General features: G+C 46.8%; 1 protein-coding gene across 1 annotated transcript in view; it reads right to left on the reverse strand.

The window, feature by feature from the left end:
• LOC137341652 (F-box and leucine-rich repeat protein 13-like) overlaps positions 1–15403 on the reverse strand; it is a 239183-nt gene extending 223780 nt beyond the window's left edge. The window contains exons 1-2 of the mRNA XM_068004991.1: positions 15252–15403; positions 14700–14767 (exon numbers count right to left, since the gene is read on the reverse strand). Of these exons, the coding sequence (XP_067861092.1) occupies positions 14700–14767; positions 15252–15302 (119 nt within the window). The 5' untranslated portion in view covers positions 15303–15403. The remainder of the gene's footprint in view (positions 1–14699; positions 14768–15251) is intronic.
• Positions 15404–17591: the final 2188 nt, after the last annotated feature.

The following is a 17591-nucleotide window of genomic DNA, read 5'->3' on the forward strand; positions in this document are numbered from 1 at the left end:
CATGGTGCTGCACACGAGTAGTCAAAACAAATTTGAAGATCAAGCGGGGTTAGAGATAATTGAACAAATGTGGGACAGGGGGGTGTACAATGGAGGGGGAGGAGCCAAATAGGAGAGTGAAGGAAAGCAGAAAAGGGGAGTGGGAAAGGAGCAGAAGAAGGGTAAGAGAGGGAAAGAGGAGAGAAAGGAGAAGACTGAGAGGAGGAGGAAGGAGAGAAAGAAGAGAAGGAACAGGAGGGAAGGGGACGAAGTCAGAGAGGGCAGAGGGTAAGATGTGAAAGGAGAGGGGGGAGTGGAGAGGAGAAGGGGACAAGGGTCAGAAAATCAATCCAGGGTGTCTGCTGCAGGAAAATCATCTCAGTTGGTGGGAGGGCCTGCCAGAAGATTACTAATGGAGCGAGGTCAATTTAAACACGACGGCAACAGATGTTGTCTCAGGATTTTTGTTGCATTGTTGCCCAGTAGGACTGTACACTGAAAAGATGTGTGTAAGGCACAATGGCGTGCTTACAGAAAGTTTCAAAATCAACAGTGGTGTTCCCTGAAAAAGGACATTGCGAGGTGAGCAGAGAATCATCAAGTCAGTTGGTGTGCATTTTATTCTTGATGCTGGCTTACCAATGCAATGGCTGTGTCAGCCAGAGGAAGGAGCCTGACAACAACTTTCTTAGTGGGGGAGTGGGGGGATCAAACCATTATACAGGGATTCCACTCATGGAAATGGTGTAGGGTCTGTGGGCTTACAGGGGTGGGACAATTCTGCAAAATCAGCCAGGAGTGCAAATCTTTGTTGGGAGAGAAGAGAATTGGTAAACCTAAGAGTGCTGGCCAATTTCAATAGATGCTGCTTTGGAGTGCTGCTGGTTCCAGTTTTTGTCTCCAAGTAATTTGCTTAGATTCTCAGCACTCCATCTCCTGTGGGGGCGAATTTTGAGGTGGCCCACCCAGCGGAAACAATGAGGTAGCGCACTGAAAATCACGGGGAAAGACTGCCCTGTTTCTGTCAATGGTACTGTTGGCACCATTTTCTTGGGGTTTGCAGCTTAGGCAGCCGCCTGTGTACTAGTATTAGGCTAATAATCTTACACAAATCGGGGTCCTATGTTGTGATTAGGATCCTGATGCTATTTTTGGTGACTAAAACCATAGTGTCAAGTGGTAGGACCGCTCAGTAATCCTTGGCAGTAAAGGACGGAATTACTGTTTAAGAGCTTGCTTTAATGGAGTAAGCACCAGCAGACAAAAAATGGTGAGTACGTCTGCTGAAATTCTTAGTTGAGTGGTTTGAAAAGATTTGCAACTTCAAAATGGGGTATGGTAGCATAGTGGTCATGTTACTGCGCTAGTAATCTAGAGGCCTAGACTAATAATCCAAAGTCATGAGTTCAAATCCCGCCATAGCAGCTGGGGAATTTAAATTCAATTAAATAAAAATAAAAAATCAGGAATAAAAAAACTAGTATCAGTAATAGCAGCCATGAAACTATCGGATTGTTGTAAAAACCCATCTGTTTCATTAATGCCCTTTAGGGAAGGAAACCTGCCATCCTTACCTGGTCTGGCCTATATGTGACTCCAGCCCACAGCAATGTGGTCGATTCTTAATCGCCTTCTGAAATGGCCTAGCAAGCCACTCAGTTGTACAATCTTGCTACAGAAAGTCACAATAAGAATAAAACCAGACGGACCACTAGGCACCGGACACGACAAAGGCAAATCAAGTCCAGTCGACCCTGCAAAGTCCTCCTCACTAACATCTGGGGACTTATGCCAAAATTGGGAGAGCTGTCCCACAGACTAGTCAAGCAACAGCCTGACATAGCCATACTCACAGAATCATACCTTTCAGCCAATGTCCCAGACTCTTCCATCACCATCCCTGGGTATGTCCTGTCCCACCAGCAGGAACAGACCCACCAGAGGTTGGTGGTACAGTGATATACAGACAGGAGGGTAGTGGCCCTGGGAATCCTCAACATTGACTCTGGACCTCATGGCATCAGGCCAAACATGAACAAGGATACCACCTACTGCCCTCCCTCAGCTAATGAAGCAGTCCTCCTCCACGTTGAGCACCATTTGGAGGAAGTAACAAGGGCACAGAATGTACTCTGGGTGGGGGACTTCAATGTCCATCACCAAGAGTGGCTCTGGTAGCACCACTGCTGGCCGAGTTCTGAAGGACATAGCTGCCAGACTGGGCCTATGGCAGGTGGTGAGCAAACCAACACTGATGGAAAAACCTACTGGACCTCGTCCTCACCAACCTACCTGTCGCAGATGCATCTGTCCACGACAGTATTGGTAGGAGTGACCACTGCACAGTCCTCGTGGAGATGAAGTCCCGTCTTCGCAATGAGGACACCATCCAACGTGTTGTGTGGCACTATCACCGTGCTAAATGGGATAGATTCAGAACAGATCTAGCAGCTCAAAACTGGGCATCCATGAGGCGCTGGTGGGTCATCAGCAGCAGCAGATTTGTATTCCAATCTGTAACCTCATGGCCCGGCATATTCCTCACTCTACCATTACCAACAAGCCAGGGGATCAACCCTGGTTCAATGAGGGTATAGAAAAGCATGCCAGGAGCAGCACCAGGCGTACCTGAAAATGAGGTGCCAACCCAGTGAAGCTACAACACAGGACTACATGCATGCTAAACAACGGAAGCAACATGCTATAGACAGAGCTAAGTGATTCCACAACCAACGGATCAGATCAAAGCTCTGCAGTCCTGCCACATCCAGTCGTGAATGGTGGTGGACAATTAAACAACTAACGGGAGGAGGAGGCTCTGCAAACATCCCCATCCTCAATGATGGCGGAGTCCAGCACGTGAGTGCAAAAGACAAGGCTGAAGCATTTGCAATCATCTTCAGCCAGAAGCGTTGAGTGGATGATCCATCTCGGCATCCTCCCGATATCCCCACCATCACAGAAGCCAGTCTTCTGCCAATTCGATTCACTCCACATGATATCAAGAAACGGCTGAGTGCACTGGATACAGCAAAGGCTATGGGCCCCGACAACATCCCAGCTGTAGTGCTGAAGACTTGTGCTCCAGAACTAGCCACGTCTCTAGCCAAACTGTTCCAGTACAGCTACAACACTGGCAACTACCCGACAATGTGGAAAATTGCCCAGGTATGTCCTGTCCACAAAAAGCAGGACAAATCCAATCCGGCCAATTACCGCCCTATCAGTCTACTCTCAATCATCAGCAAAGTGATGGAAGGTGTCATCGACAGTGCCATCAAGCGGCACGTGCTCACCGATGCTCAGTTTGGGTTCCGCCAGGACCACTAGGCTCCAGACCTCATTACAGCCTTGGTCCAAATATGGACAAAAGAGCTGAATTCCAGAGGTGAGGTGAGAGTGACTGCCCTTGACATCAAGGCAGCATTTGACCAAGTGTGGCACCAAGGAGCCCTAGTAAAATTGAAGTCAATGGGAATCAGGGGGAAATCTCTCCAGTGGCTGGAGTCATACCTAGCACAAGGAAGATGGTAGTGGTTGTTGGAGGCCAATCATCTCAGCCCCAGGACATTGCTGTAGGAGTTCCTCAGGGCAGTCAGTGTCCCAGGCCCAACCATCTTCAGCTGCTTCATCAATGACCTTCCCTCCATCATAAAGTCAGAAATGGGGATGTTCGCTGATGATTGCAGTGTTCAGTTCCATTCGCAACCCCTCAGATAATGAAGCAGTCCATGCCCGCATGCAGCAAGACCTGGACAACATCCAGGCTTGGGCTGATAAGTGGCAAGTAACATTCGCGCCAGACAAGTGTCAAGCAATGACCACCTCCAACAAGAGAGAGTCTAACCACCTCCCCTTGACATTCAACAGCATTACCATCGCTGAATCCCCCACCATCAACATCCTGGAGGTCACTATTGACCAGAAACTTAACTGGACCAGCCACATAAATACAGTGGCTACAAGAGCAGGTCAGAGGCTGGGTATTCTGTGGCGAGTGACTCACCTCCTGACTCCCCAAAGCCTTTCTACCAACTACAAGGCACAGGTCAGGAGTGTGATGGAATACTCTCCACTTGCCTGGATGAGTGCAGCTCCAACAACACTCAAGAAGCTCGACACCATCCAGGACAAAGCAGCCCGCTTGATTGGCACCCCATCCACCACCTTAAACATTCACTCCCTTCACCACCGGCGCAATGTGGCTGCAATGTGTACAATCCACAGGATGCACTGCAGCAACTCGCCAAGGCTTCTTCGACAGCACCTCCCAAACCTGCAACCTCTACCACCTAGAAGGGCAAGGGCAGCAGGCACATGGGAACAACACCACCTTCACGTTTCCCTCCAAGTCACACACCATCCCGACTTGGAAATATATCGCTGTTCCTTCATCATCGCTCTATCAAAATCCTGGAACTCCCTACCTAACAGCACTGTGGGAGAACCTTCACCACACGGTCTGCAGCGGTTCAAGATGGCGGCTCACCACCACCTTCTCAAGGGCAATTAGGGATGGGCAATAAACGCTGGCCTTGCCAGCGACGCCCACATCCCATGAACGAATAAACAAAAACTGATTATAACAGAGTTTTTTGAAAATTCTTGGCAGAATTTCTTTGCCTTCAGGGAGCGTGAGTGAGGAAAGGAGGCATAGGAGTGATTCCAGCAACGCAATTGTGGGCAGTGGAGGACGAAGAAGGGCAAGAGAAGCAGCAACACCAACAGCAAGGAGAAAATGTTGGAGCTGCACCAGGTCCTGTCAGAGCACCACATTGAAAGGGGGTTGTGCGCTTGTGTCCCTACCCTTCACATCTCATCTATAGACCCAGAGTTACCAGGAGCTCACCGAGGAGTAATGTGTAATGAGGCACAAGTGCTCTCAGCAAACAGTAGCAGACCTGTGTAGCCTCCTGCAGAAAAAGCTGCGACCTTCTATGCCATCTTGTCACTCTCTGCCAGTGGCAGTCAAAGTAACACTTGTCCTCAATTTTTTTGCCTCATGGTCATTCCGGGCTGCAGCGGGAAACATGGCACATGTTAGCCAATCGGCTTCATATATCTGCATAAAACAAGTGATGGATGCTTTTTTTCACTAAGGCAAGCCAGTACATCAAGTTCCCCATAGATGCCGCCAGTCAACACGACAGAGCAGTGGGATTTGCAGCAATTGCCAGGTTCGAACAAGTCCACGCTGGTTTTGACTGCACACATGTGGTGATTAACTCACCACCACGTGAGCCAGGATCTTTTATGAACAGGAAGTGCTACCTTTCTACCAATGTGCAGCAGGCCTGTGACCATCGTCTACAAATTATGCAGGTGTATGCATGGTACCCTGGTAGCAGCCATGATGCTTTCATTCTGCATCAGTCCGACATCTCTACTCTTTTTGACCAAGAGCAGAAGGTCCAAGGATGGGCTAGTAGGAGAAAAGACCTGCCCATCATTTTCATGGCTGATGACACCCATCCAGCACCCACAAACACCAGCTGAAAGGTGGTACACTGATAGTCATGGGGGCACCGGGCCTGTAATCAAGCAAGCCTTCTTAGAGAGACTTGGCATCTCTCTGAGAGGTGCGTTCACCCTTTAAATACTGCAGATCTTAGGCAGAAATCCCACCCGAGTTGGGCGGGCTGCCTGTCAGCAATCACAACGCCTGGGCAACCCACCAACGAAATGGAAATAAGTCTAGGCCCTCAAAATGGGCTGGGCCTTGCGTCCACGTGATCGGGCGGCCGAACAATAGCTCCGCCCATCGACCATCCGAAGAGAAAATCTACCCCACAATCTTCAACATCCCAACTTGTAACTGTGGAGAAATATTACTTTATTCCATGTGTGAACTTCAACTTCATTGCAAAAATGTCAAGATAGCAACAGAGAGAGCAATTTTAATTGAAAAAAAGTTGGGGAAAAATTAGTTGCTCCAATCCATGATAGGGGATTTCACTGTCAGTGCAGTGGAGCTGTCATGTAACATTTGTTGAGCTCCATTGTAATGGTCCGGAATTTCCTCAATCCATTTACGCCAAAATTTACACTGGTTTCCAAGCCGATCTTGCCCATAAGAACTTATACTCAAAATTTCCTGTGGAGCTCATTTCCCTACGCCTGAACGTAATAAATGGCATAAAATAAGTGCAAATGCAGGGCCACCAATAGGGGTAATAACACAAGTGTAAAAAGATGTGTGCTGGCTTCTGCCATGGCGCCTCACTCTAAAGCCTCAATATTTACGGGGAGGCAAGGTCGGGGACGTGAAAGACCTGACAAATTTAACGGCACGACCTCATTATAATATTTTTCTTCCGTTTTGCGTTCGGCAGATGGAAGAGAGAGGCCATCGCAGGAGCGGGGGGAGTGAGAGATCGGGGCTGGGGGGGGGGGGGGGGGGGCGGGGGAGGAGGTAGAGGCTATCGCACAAGGGAGGGAGCGGAAAATCGGGGTTTGAAGGTTGGTGGCGGGGGGGGGGGGGGGGTGGAGGCCGAAGGCTTCCTTGAGGGGCTTGGGGGAGCACTCCTGCTTCTCCTGGCCCACAAGGAGTGCTATAAAAGGCACTTGCCTTCTTGAGCTGGCAGTTCCCGCCTCCCTTTTACTGCCGGGTTTCCCGAACACTGGGAAACCCGCGCAGCAACTGGTAAATTTAAATCAGGCTCCCAATTGCACTGGGAGCCTGATTTAAATTTGTTAATGAAGTGTCCCACCTCACGACGGCAGGATACTCGCACAACATGAAACTTGCCCCTCTCCCGTCCGTCGTGGGGGGAGGGGGAAGGGTTAATATTGAGGCCCAAGAGTCTCTTGCCTCTGCTGCTTCTCTTCAATTATCATGCAAATTGGTGGTATGCCCATTGGGAAGGCCATGCCAATTTCGTCCTTCTGAAATCCCACTAAGGGCCCAGGACCTGGGAAGTTCTGACGTAGGGAGTCCCTGCCCCCCCCCCCCCCCCTCCACATGACAGTGACTATATTTGGGGTGAGCACAGGCTCTGCTCCTCTCAACAAGCCACTTAGGAAACTCCAGTGCAAGTTTGGGACCTGGCTTACTTGAATCTTGACCTAGTTTCCAGCTGTTCCGACAGACTCCCGCTGAAGTTATGATGGGTGTATACCTGTGGATTTTCAGGTCTAAGTTGCATAGCATTAGAATTACATTGAATTATATAGCACAGAAACAGGCCATTCTGTCCAACAAGTATATGCTGGCGTTTATGCTCCGGGGAAGTGGGAAGGCAAGGTGAACCAGAGAGTGGGGGGGGGGGGGGGGGGGGTGGGGGAGTGGGGGGAGGGGTGGTGAACCAGAGGGGAACAAGCCTGGCCCGGCAGTGGCCGTAGTATTTTTGTGGAGCCAGGAGGAGCACTCCTGCTCCACAGAAACGAATGTATAAAAAAGTTAACTTACCTTTTTATGGCCAGAAACTTGATCTTTAACAGCTTCAAGACACCCCAAAGCCCTTTACAGCTACTTTACAGTACTTTTGAAATGTAGTCATTGTTGTAATGTAGGGAAACGCGGCAGCCAATTTGCACACATAAAGGTCCCACAAACAGCAATGAGGTAATAAGTAAATAATCTGTTTTCATGATGTCGGTTAAGGGATAAATATTGACCAGGACACCAGAACTCCCCTGCTGTTCTTCGAATATGCTATATGATCTTTTATGTCCACCTGAGAGGGAAGACTGGGCCTCGATTTACTGTCTCATCCGAAAGATGGCATCTCTGACACCCACAGTATTGCAGTGGAGTGTCAGCCTAGGTTTTTTTTGAATTCGTTCATGGGATGTGAGCGTCGCTGGCAAGGCCAGCATTTATTGCCCATCCCTAATTGCCCTTGAGAAGGTGGTGGTGAGCTGCCTTCTTGAACCGCTGCAGTCCATCTGGTGAAGGTTCTCCCACAGCGCTGTTAGGTAAGGAGTTCCAGGATTTTGACCCAGCGACGATGAAGAAACGGTGATATATTTCCAAGTCGGGATGGTGTGTGACTTGGAGGGGAACATGCAGGAGGTGTTGTTCCCATGTGCCTGCTGCCCTTGCCCTTCTAGGTGGTAGAGGTTGCAGGTTTGGGAGGTGCTGTCGAAGAAGCCTTGGCGAGTTGCTGCAGTGTATCCTGTGGATGGTACGCCAGTGGTGAAGGGAGTGAATGTTTAGGGTGGTGGATGGGGTGCCAATCAAGCGGACTACCTTGTCCTAGAGGTGAGCGCAGTGTAAAAGGAGAGCCCAGAGAGCGAGAGGAGAGTCCGAGAGGTGAGCGCAGTGTAAAAGGAAAGTCCGAGAGCGGGAGCGCAGTGTAAAAAGAGAGCCCGAGAGCGGGAGCGCAGTGTAAGAGGAGGGTCCGAGAGGTGAGCGCAATGTAAGAGGAGGGTCCGAGAGGTGAGTGCAGTGTAAGAGGAGGGTCCGAGAGGTGAGCGCAGTGTAAGAGGAGGGTCCGAGAGCAGGCGGAGGGTCCAAGAGCGGGCGGAGGGTCCGAGAGGTGAGCGCAGTGTAAAAGGAAAGTCCGAGAGGTGAGCGCAGTGTAAAAGGAGAGTCCGAGGGGTGAGCGCAGTGTAAGAGGAGGGTCCGAGGGGTGAGCGCAGTGTAAAAGGAGAGTCCGAGGAGTGAGTGGAGTGTAAAAGGAGAGTCCGAGGGGTGAGCGGAGTGTAAAAGGAGAGTCCGAGGGGTGAGCGGAGTGTAAAAGGAGAGTCCGAGGGGTGAGCGGAGTGTAAAAGGAGAGTCCGAGAGGTGAGCGGAGCGTAAAAGGAGAGCCCGAGAGCGGGAGGAGAGCCCGAGAGCAGGAGGAGAATCTGAGAGGTGAGCGCAGTGTAAAAGGAGAGTCCGAGAGCGGGAAGAGAGTTCGAGAGGTGAACGCAGTGTAAATCTAAGGCAAGTCATGGTAGCAGAGCTCGCCCCGTGATATGCTCCTCCTGCACTGTGAGGGAAGTCATGGACACTACCGGTGTCCCTGGCGACCATGTGTGCAGGAAGCGTGTCCAGCTGCAGCTACTGGCTAACCGCATTTCGGAGCTGGAGCTGCGGGTGGATTCACTGTGGAGCATCCGTGATGCTGAGATTATTGTGGATAGCATGTTCAGTGAGGTGGTCACACCGCAGGTAAAGATTACGCAGGCTGAAAGGAAATGGGTGACCGCCAGGCAGAGTAAAAGGATTAGGCAGGTAGAGCAGGAGTCCTCTGGGGCCATCTCCCTCTCAAACAGATATATCACTTTGGATACTGTTGGGGGAGATGGCTTATCAGGGGAAAGCAGCAAGAGCCAAGTTCGTGGCACCACGGGTGGCTCTGCTGCACAGGAGGGAAGGAATAAGAGTGGCAGGGCTATATTGATAGGGGATTCAATTGTAAGGGTAACAGATAGGCGTTTCTGCGGACGCAAACGTCACTCCAGGATGGTATGTTGCCTCCCTGGTGCTAGGGTCAAGGATGTCACGGAGCAGCTGCAGGGTATTCTGGAGGGGGAGGGTGAACAACCAGTAGTCGTGGTCCATATCGGTACCAACGACATAGGTAAAAAAAAAGGGATGCGATCCTGCAAGGTGAATTTAAGGAGTTAGGAGATAAATTAAAAAGCAGGACCTCAAAGGTAGTGATTTCAGGATTATTACCAGTGCCACGTGCTAGTGAGTATAGGAACAGGAGAATAGACCAGATGAAAGCGTGGCTGCAGGGATGGTGTAGGAGGGAGGGATTTAGATTCCTGGGACATTGGGACAGGTTCTGGGGAAGGTGGGACCTGTACAAGCGGGACGGGTTACACCCGAGCAGGACCGGGACCGATGTCCTTGCGGGGGTGTTTGCTAGTGCTGTTGGGGAAGGTTTAAACTAGAATGGCAGGGGGATGGGAACCTGAGCAGGGAGACAGAGGAGGAGCAAACAAGGATAGAAACAAAAGACAGAAAGGGAAGAACCAAGAGTGGAAGGCAAAGAAAACAAGGGTGAAAAACAAATAGGGCCATAGTGCAAAATAAAACTAAGATGACTAGCAATCTTAAAAAGACAGGTCTAAAGACATTGTGTCTTAATGCGTGGAGCATTCGCAATAAGGTAGATGAATTAACAGTGAAGATAGATATTAACGGATATGATATTGTTGCGATTACGGAGACATGGCTGCAGGATGACCAAGGATGGGAACTGAACATCCAGGGGTATTCAATATTTAGGAAGGACAGGAAAAAAGGGAAAGGAGGTGGGGTAGCGTTGTTCGTAAAGGAGGAAATCAATGCAATAGTGAGGAAGGATATTGGCTCGGAAAATCACAATGTGGAATCTGTATGGGTGGAGCTAAGAAACACCAAGAGGCAGAAAACGTTGGTGGCGATTGTCTATAGGCCCCCAAACAGTAGTGGAGATGTAGGGGAGGGCATTAAATAGGAAATTAGAGACGCATGCAAGAAGGGTACAACTATAATCATGGGTGATTTTAATCTACATATGGATTGGTCAAACCAAATTAGCAATAATACTGTGGGGGAGGAATCCCTGGAGTATGTACGTGATGGTTTTCTAGACCAATACGTTGAGGAACCAACTAGAGAACAGGCGATCCTAGACTGGGTATTGTGCAATGAGAAAGGATTAATTAACAATCTTGTTGTGCGGGGTCTCTTAGGGAAGAGCGACCATAACATGATAGAATTCCTCATTAAAATGGAGAGTGAAGTAGAATCATAGAATCATAGAAGTTTACAACATGGAAACAGGCCCTTCGGCCCAACATGTCCATGTCGCCCAGTTTATACCACTAAGCTAGTCCCAATTGCCTGCACTTGGCCCATATCCCTCTATACCCATCTTACCCATGTAACTGTCCAAATGCTTTACAGTAGTTGAATCCGAAACTGGGGTTCTGAATCTAAATAAAGAAAATTATGAAAGAATGAGGTACGAGTTGGCTATGATATTGGAGAACTTTACTAAAAGGGATGACGGTGGATAGGCAATGGCTAATATTTAAAGAACATGTGCAGGAATTACAACAATTATTCATTCCTGTCTGGCGCAAAAATAAATCAGGAAAAGTGGCTCAACCGTGGCTTGCAAAAGAAATTAGGGATAGTACTAGATCCAAAGAGGAGACATATAAAATTGCCAGAAAAAGCGGCAAGCCTGAGGATTGGGAGCAGTTTAGAATTCAGCAAAGGAGGACAATGAGATTGATAAAGAGGGGAAAAATAGAGTATGAGAGTAAACTAGCAGGGAACATAAAAACCGACTGTAAAAGCTTCTATAAATATGTCAAGAGAAAAAGATTAGTGAAGACAAATGTAGGTCCCTTACAGTCAGAAATGGGGGAAATTATAATGGGGAACAAAAAAATAGCAGAACAATTAAACACATACTTTGGTTCTGTCTTCACAAAGGAGGACACAAATAACCTCCCAGAAATGTTAGGGAACCAAGGGTCTAGTGAGAGGGAGGAATTGAAGGAAACCAGTATTAGTAAAAACAAAAAGTGCTAGGGAAATTAATGAGGCTAAAGACTGACAAATCCCCAGGGCCTGATAATCAACATCCCAGAGTACTAAAGGAAGTAGCCCTAGAAATAGTGGATGCATTGGTGATCATCTTCCAAAATTCTATAGACTCTGGAACAGTTCCTACAGATTGGAGGGCGGCAAATGTAACCCCATTATTTAAAAAAGGAGGGAGAGTAAAAACAGGGAATTACAGACCAGTTAGCCTAACATCAGTAGTGGGAAAAATGCAAGAGTCTATTATTAAAGATGTGATAACAGAACACTTGGAAGGCATTAACGGGATTGGACAAAGTCAGCATGGGTTTATGAAAGGGAAATCATGCTTAACAAATCTACTGGAGTTTTTTGAGGATGTAACTAGTAGAATAGATAGGGGAGAACCAGTGGATGTGGTCTATTTGGATTTTCAGAAGGCTTTTGATGAGGTCCCACACAAGAGGTTAGTGTGCAAAATTAAAGCACATGGGATTGGGGGGAATATACTGGCATGGATTGAGAATTGGTTGACAGACAGGAAACAGAGAGTAGGAATAAACGGATCTTTTTCCAGGTGGCAGGCAGTGAATAGTGGGGTACCGCAGGGATCAGTGCTTGGGCCCCAACTGTTCACAATATATATCAATAATTTGGATGAGGGAACTAAATGTAACATTTCCCAGTTTGCAGACGACACAAAGCTGGGGTGGAATGTGAGCTGTGAGGAAGATGCAAAGAGGCTCCAATGAGATTTAGACAAGTTGGGTGAGTGGGCAAGAACATGGCAGATGCAGTATAACGTGGATAAATGTGAGGTTATCCACTTTGGTTGTAAAAACAGAAAGGCAGATTATTATCGGAATGGTGATAGATAGGGAAAAGGGGAGGTGCAACGAGATCTGGGTGTCCTTGTACACCAGTCGCTGAAAGCGAGCATTCAGATGCAGAAAGTAGTTAGGAAGGCGAATGGTACGTTGGGCCTTCATTGCAAGAGGATTTGAGTACAGGAGCAGGGATGACTTACTGCAGTTATACAGGGCCTTGGTGAGACCACATCTGGAGTATTGTGTGCAGTTTTGATCTCCTTATCTGAGGAAGGATGTCCTTGCCATGGAGGGAGTGCAACGAAGGTTTACCAGACTGATTCCTGGGATGGCAGGACTGACAAATGAGGAGAGATTGGGTCGACTAGGCCTATATTCACTAGAGTTTAGAAGAATGAGAGGTGATCTCATCGAAACATATAAAATTCTAACAGGACTAGACAGACTAGATGCAGGGAAGATGTTCCTGATGGCTGGGGAGTCCAGAACCAGGGGTCACAGTCTCAGGATACAGGGTATGCCATTTAGAACCGAGATGAGGAGAAACATCTTCACTCAGAGGGTGGTGAACCTGTGGAATTCTCTACCACAGAAGGCAGTGGAGGCCAAGTCATTAGATGTATTCAAGAAGGAGATAGATATATTTCTTAATGCTAAAGGGATCAAGGGATATGGGGAAAAAGCAGGAACAAGGTACTGAGTTAGACGATCAGCCATGATCATTTTGAATGCCGGAGCAGGCCAGAAGGGCCGAATGGCCTACTCTTGCTCCTATTTTCTATGTCCTGGATGGGGTCAAGCTTCTTGAGTGTTGGAGCTACACTCATCCAGGCAAGTGGAGAGTATACCATCACACTCCTGACTTGTGCCTTGTAGATGGTGGAAAGGCTTTTGGGAGTCAGGAGGTGAGTCACTCGCTGCAGGATACCCAGTCTCTGACCTGCTCTTGTAGCCACAGTATTTATGTGGCTGGTCCAGTTAAGTTTCTGGTCTATGGTGACCCCCAGGATGTTGATGGTGGGGAATTCAGCGATGGTAATGCTGTTGAATGTCAAGGGGAGATGGTTAGACTCTTTCTTATTGCAGCTGGTCATTGCCTGGCACTAATGTTACTTGCCACCTATCAGCCCAAGCCTGGATGTTGTCCAGGTCTTGCTGCATGCGGGCACGGACTGCTTCATTATCTGAGGGGTTGCGAATGGAACAGAACACTGTGCAATCATCAGCAAACATTCCCATTTCTGACCTTATGATGGAGGTAAGGTCATTGATGAAGCAGCTGAAGATGTTTGGGCCTAGGACACTGCCTTGAGGAACTCCTGCAGCAATGTCCTGGGGCTGAGATGATTGGCCTCCAACAACCACTACCATCTTTCTTTGTGCTAGGTACGACTCCAGCCACTGGAGAGTTTTCCTTCTGATTCCCATTGACTTCAATTTTACTAGGGCTCCTTGGTGCCACACTGGGTCAAATGCTGCCTTATTATGCTCAAGTACTGCTCCGGAGTGGGATTTGTGTCCACAACCTTCTGACTCAGAGGTGAGAATGCTACCACTGAGCCCAGACTGATACCTAAAATTTAAAATTTTCATCCTGATGTTTAAAGTTCTCTATTGGCCCGCCCCTTGCTATCTAACTTTCTCCATGCCTATAATGCCCCCCTCCCGAAATCTCCGCTCCTCTGACTCCAGCCTCTTGTGCATTCCCTCTCCTTTCTCATCAATAGGGTTCATACCTTCAGCTGCCTCAGTCACACTCTCTGGAATTCTATCCCTAAATCCCTCCACCTCTCTACTCCCTTAAAACCCTCCTTAAAACCTACCTCTTTGCGTTTTGCTTTTGGTCATCTCTCCTAATCTTTCCTTCTTTGCCTCAGTTTCTGCTTCTCCTCACAAGCATCTTGGGTTGTTTCTCTACATCACAGGTATTATATAAATGCAAGCTGTTGTTCTCAACACCAGCTAATGACAAATATTTTGTCAGCACTTGCTGTTTCCTATGGGATATCCATTGGAACTTGAACACACTTTTTTTTTCAAATTACAGATGGGAAGGGAGAAGCTGGTCAAATTAATGAGAATTTAAGATTGACAAATGGCAACAAGTATAACCTACAACTAATGAAAATGTGATTTGTATCGCTGTCCCCATCAATAAACTTAACCACGTGGAACTACAATAAAGGAATGCCACACAGACAAGCCAGCCTTTATAAGGCATTCTAAAGGGAGGATCATATCAACATCAAAAATTTCTGAAAGCAAATGTATCTATGGTGATTCTCAATGTTAGCAACCTGGAAGTACTCCTAAAGCATGTGCATTTTGCTGAATAAGGAAGAGATCTATATTTTCCAGTGTTTAAAAATATAAAAATCAGAAATCAAGCCTGATGATTTTATTTATTTCCACCAAACAGTTCCTACAAATGTACTCACCAAAAGCACTTCTTCAATAAAAAGTTTGAATAAAACCAATATGCTTTCTCATACAATTCTGGAGCAAGCTGCAAAAATATATTGAAATGGTAAATAATTAACATTTTGATTCTGGTCCAGAAACATGCTACTTTATTAAAGACCATAGCCCCATTTTTAACTGGGGCGAGAGGCGAGTGTGGGCAGGCTCACCCTGACTTGCCGACCGGGGCCATTTTAACTCCTGCGCCTCATAATGCAGGTTTGAACTGGAAAGGAATGACATGAGGCTGGCGGGCGGGAGCTGGGCAAGCACAGCAGGTGGCCATCACCGGAGACTGCAGGAACGGTCACCTGCAGTTAGCTGTGTGGTGCGGTGGGGGAGGGGCTCGGATACTGAATAAGGGAGAGGTTTATATTTCCACAGCAATTTTATTTTAAATTATAAAAATTAGAGATCTAGCCCGAGAGTGACAGGGGAGATCCAAAGATACCTTGTGGGGCCTAGAGGAGCACTCCTGCTCCTCCTGGCCCATAAGGAAGCCTTAAAAAAAATTAAAATTTCTTATTTACCTGGGCTTCGTCGTGCCTTCTTATGCCAGCTTCCCCGGGTGCAATTGGCATTGTGCTCAGACCACGGCTTTTGCATGTCAGTGAGGCCCTCACCGGCCTGAGGCGAGGGTCTTGGCCGCTGCTTAAAACTTGTCTGTTAAACTGGCGCGGGGTGTGAGATTGATGGGAAGCAGGTGAGTTGCATTCTACCGTGATTATAATTCCCCCCTTCCCCCCCCCCCCCCCCACCCCCCACCATCGGTCGCAGGTCCAATTCTCGTTGGGTTGGGGAGTTAAAATTGGAGTTTATAAAAACCTGAATAGTACACCGCGTGATTACTACACAACAGTTTGCTTTAAACTAAAGTACATTATGACTTTTGCAGTTCAGACTAGTTAAAAAGACTGTACAAAAGCCTAATGGAGTCAGCTTAAGGAATAGAGACAAAGAATATGAATCTAGGAGCACAAAGGATGAAAGGAGCACAGGGAGAAAGCTAGAGATGGACAAAGTTAGAGATTGGCAGAGAAATGCAAAGTGGTCTATATTTACTTAATATTTATAAACTATCATGCACATATAGAATTAAAACAGGCAAGTCTGAAATCTTTCTGAACATTTCAATGGTAAGGTTTATGTATGCAACCAACTTGTGACTTTTCTGCTGATAAGTTAAAAGTTATATTTGTTAGTGAATTATAAATATTCATTTGACACTTACCCTCTAATTGTCTTATATATAGTTCTAGGAAATAGAAAAACTGACCAGCTGCTTACCACCTCACCTGACTCCAGATCAAAGAGATAGCTTAGATAACTGCCTACTATTTTTTTCGTGGTTTGTCTGAATTCGGCACTGATAAACATATCCCTACATAAGGAGTAAAATATTAAAAGTACAATTAAAAGAATGACAATCTACATAAAAACAAGGTAAGCTATAAGATGTAGACCTGGGTGCAAAAATTGACCAATATTAAAATGTGAAAGAAATTTATTTGGAACATTTAGAAAAATTATTTCTAGTCACATTTTCACTCCTTTACAAGCTCTCACCACCATGCATCCTCCAGCTAATGAGGATAAGACAACCTGAGGCGTAGCCTTCTCTATGGCCTCCAACTACAAAATTTACTAACATGATTTAATTGTGGCGAAACACTGCATTGGTGCATTGCATTGCAGCACCAGAGTGGTGGGTGCAGTTCAAATCCTTCATTCCACTGAGGTCCTGATTTTCATTTTCACTGCTGTGTGGAAGTATCAAATCAAACCTTTTGCGTTTACTTCAAACTCACTTTCAAGTGAGATGTGTTAAAGATGCCACACTTACTGGGTTGATTATACATTATTAAAACTAACATGTCTGTCACATCTTCCAATGAAAAGTTCTATGTAAACACTTCCTGTGATATCTGTAACATGTAATATGATTTTTCAAAGGTTAATGTGACATCGTATGATTCCATTACAAAATCAACTGCTTTGAATCTGCATATAACTGCAGGCTTTGGCCAAGGCATATTTTCCTTCCTTTTTGGCTGCTTTTCTGTGTGATAGCCATGTCCAAGCCAGGACTAGACCTCTGACACCACCCCTCTAGCTCATCATGCATAGGGATTTGTCAGTTGACCAGCCTTTCAAACTTGCGACCTTGAATCAGAAACCTCCTACATGGCAAATATCATTTTGGGATACAGTTTGAGTAATTTTGAGACATGACATGTGGTGAGGTGCAGCATACTTGACATCAAAAAGGTGACTTTGGACCTATGGTTCCCAAACCTCTCCACCACTGGGTATTTTCTGTTGTAGACTAATTGATAGAGATTGATTGCTATGATTGGTCAACAACTCCATTATCATTGTATTATACGACTACCAGGATGGTGTACGGTGAGCTAGATGGACTTTTAATCTTTTCTTGTCTAACAATTAATATGTTCCTATGTACATAGCCTGTTCAGCCAAGCCATACAGCACTTTGTGAGGAACGACCATTCCAATATCACACTCAATTTCCTCTCTGGAATGTGTTACTGAACCTCAGTTTCCCAAACTGATGTAGTATGTGAGAAATACCATTTCCCCAACCACTTCGTCTGAATCTAATCCATGTTGCTAGCAGCAGAGTGTACTGTATGGATTTAATCCCATGTGAGCTGAATTTACCTTAATGGCATTAATATAAATTAATCTGAAATCTCTACAAGGCCAAGTAGTCAAAAATTCCAAAACATGACAAAGGTCTTCTTTCTCTCTTGGCTGTGAGAACCTATATGAAATAAATTGGGCTGTTTCAACCCAGTTCCTACTGGCATAGGCCCACAGCACTAATTGTCAGTCTCACTTGGCGAGGG

This window comes from Heptranchias perlo, chromosome 24 (genome assembly GCF_035084215.1).
Source record: "Heptranchias perlo isolate sHepPer1 chromosome 24, sHepPer1.hap1, whole genome shotgun sequence".
In the NCBI taxonomy this organism is placed as follows: Eukaryota; Metazoa; Chordata; class Chondrichthyes; order Hexanchiformes; family Hexanchidae; genus Heptranchias; species Heptranchias perlo.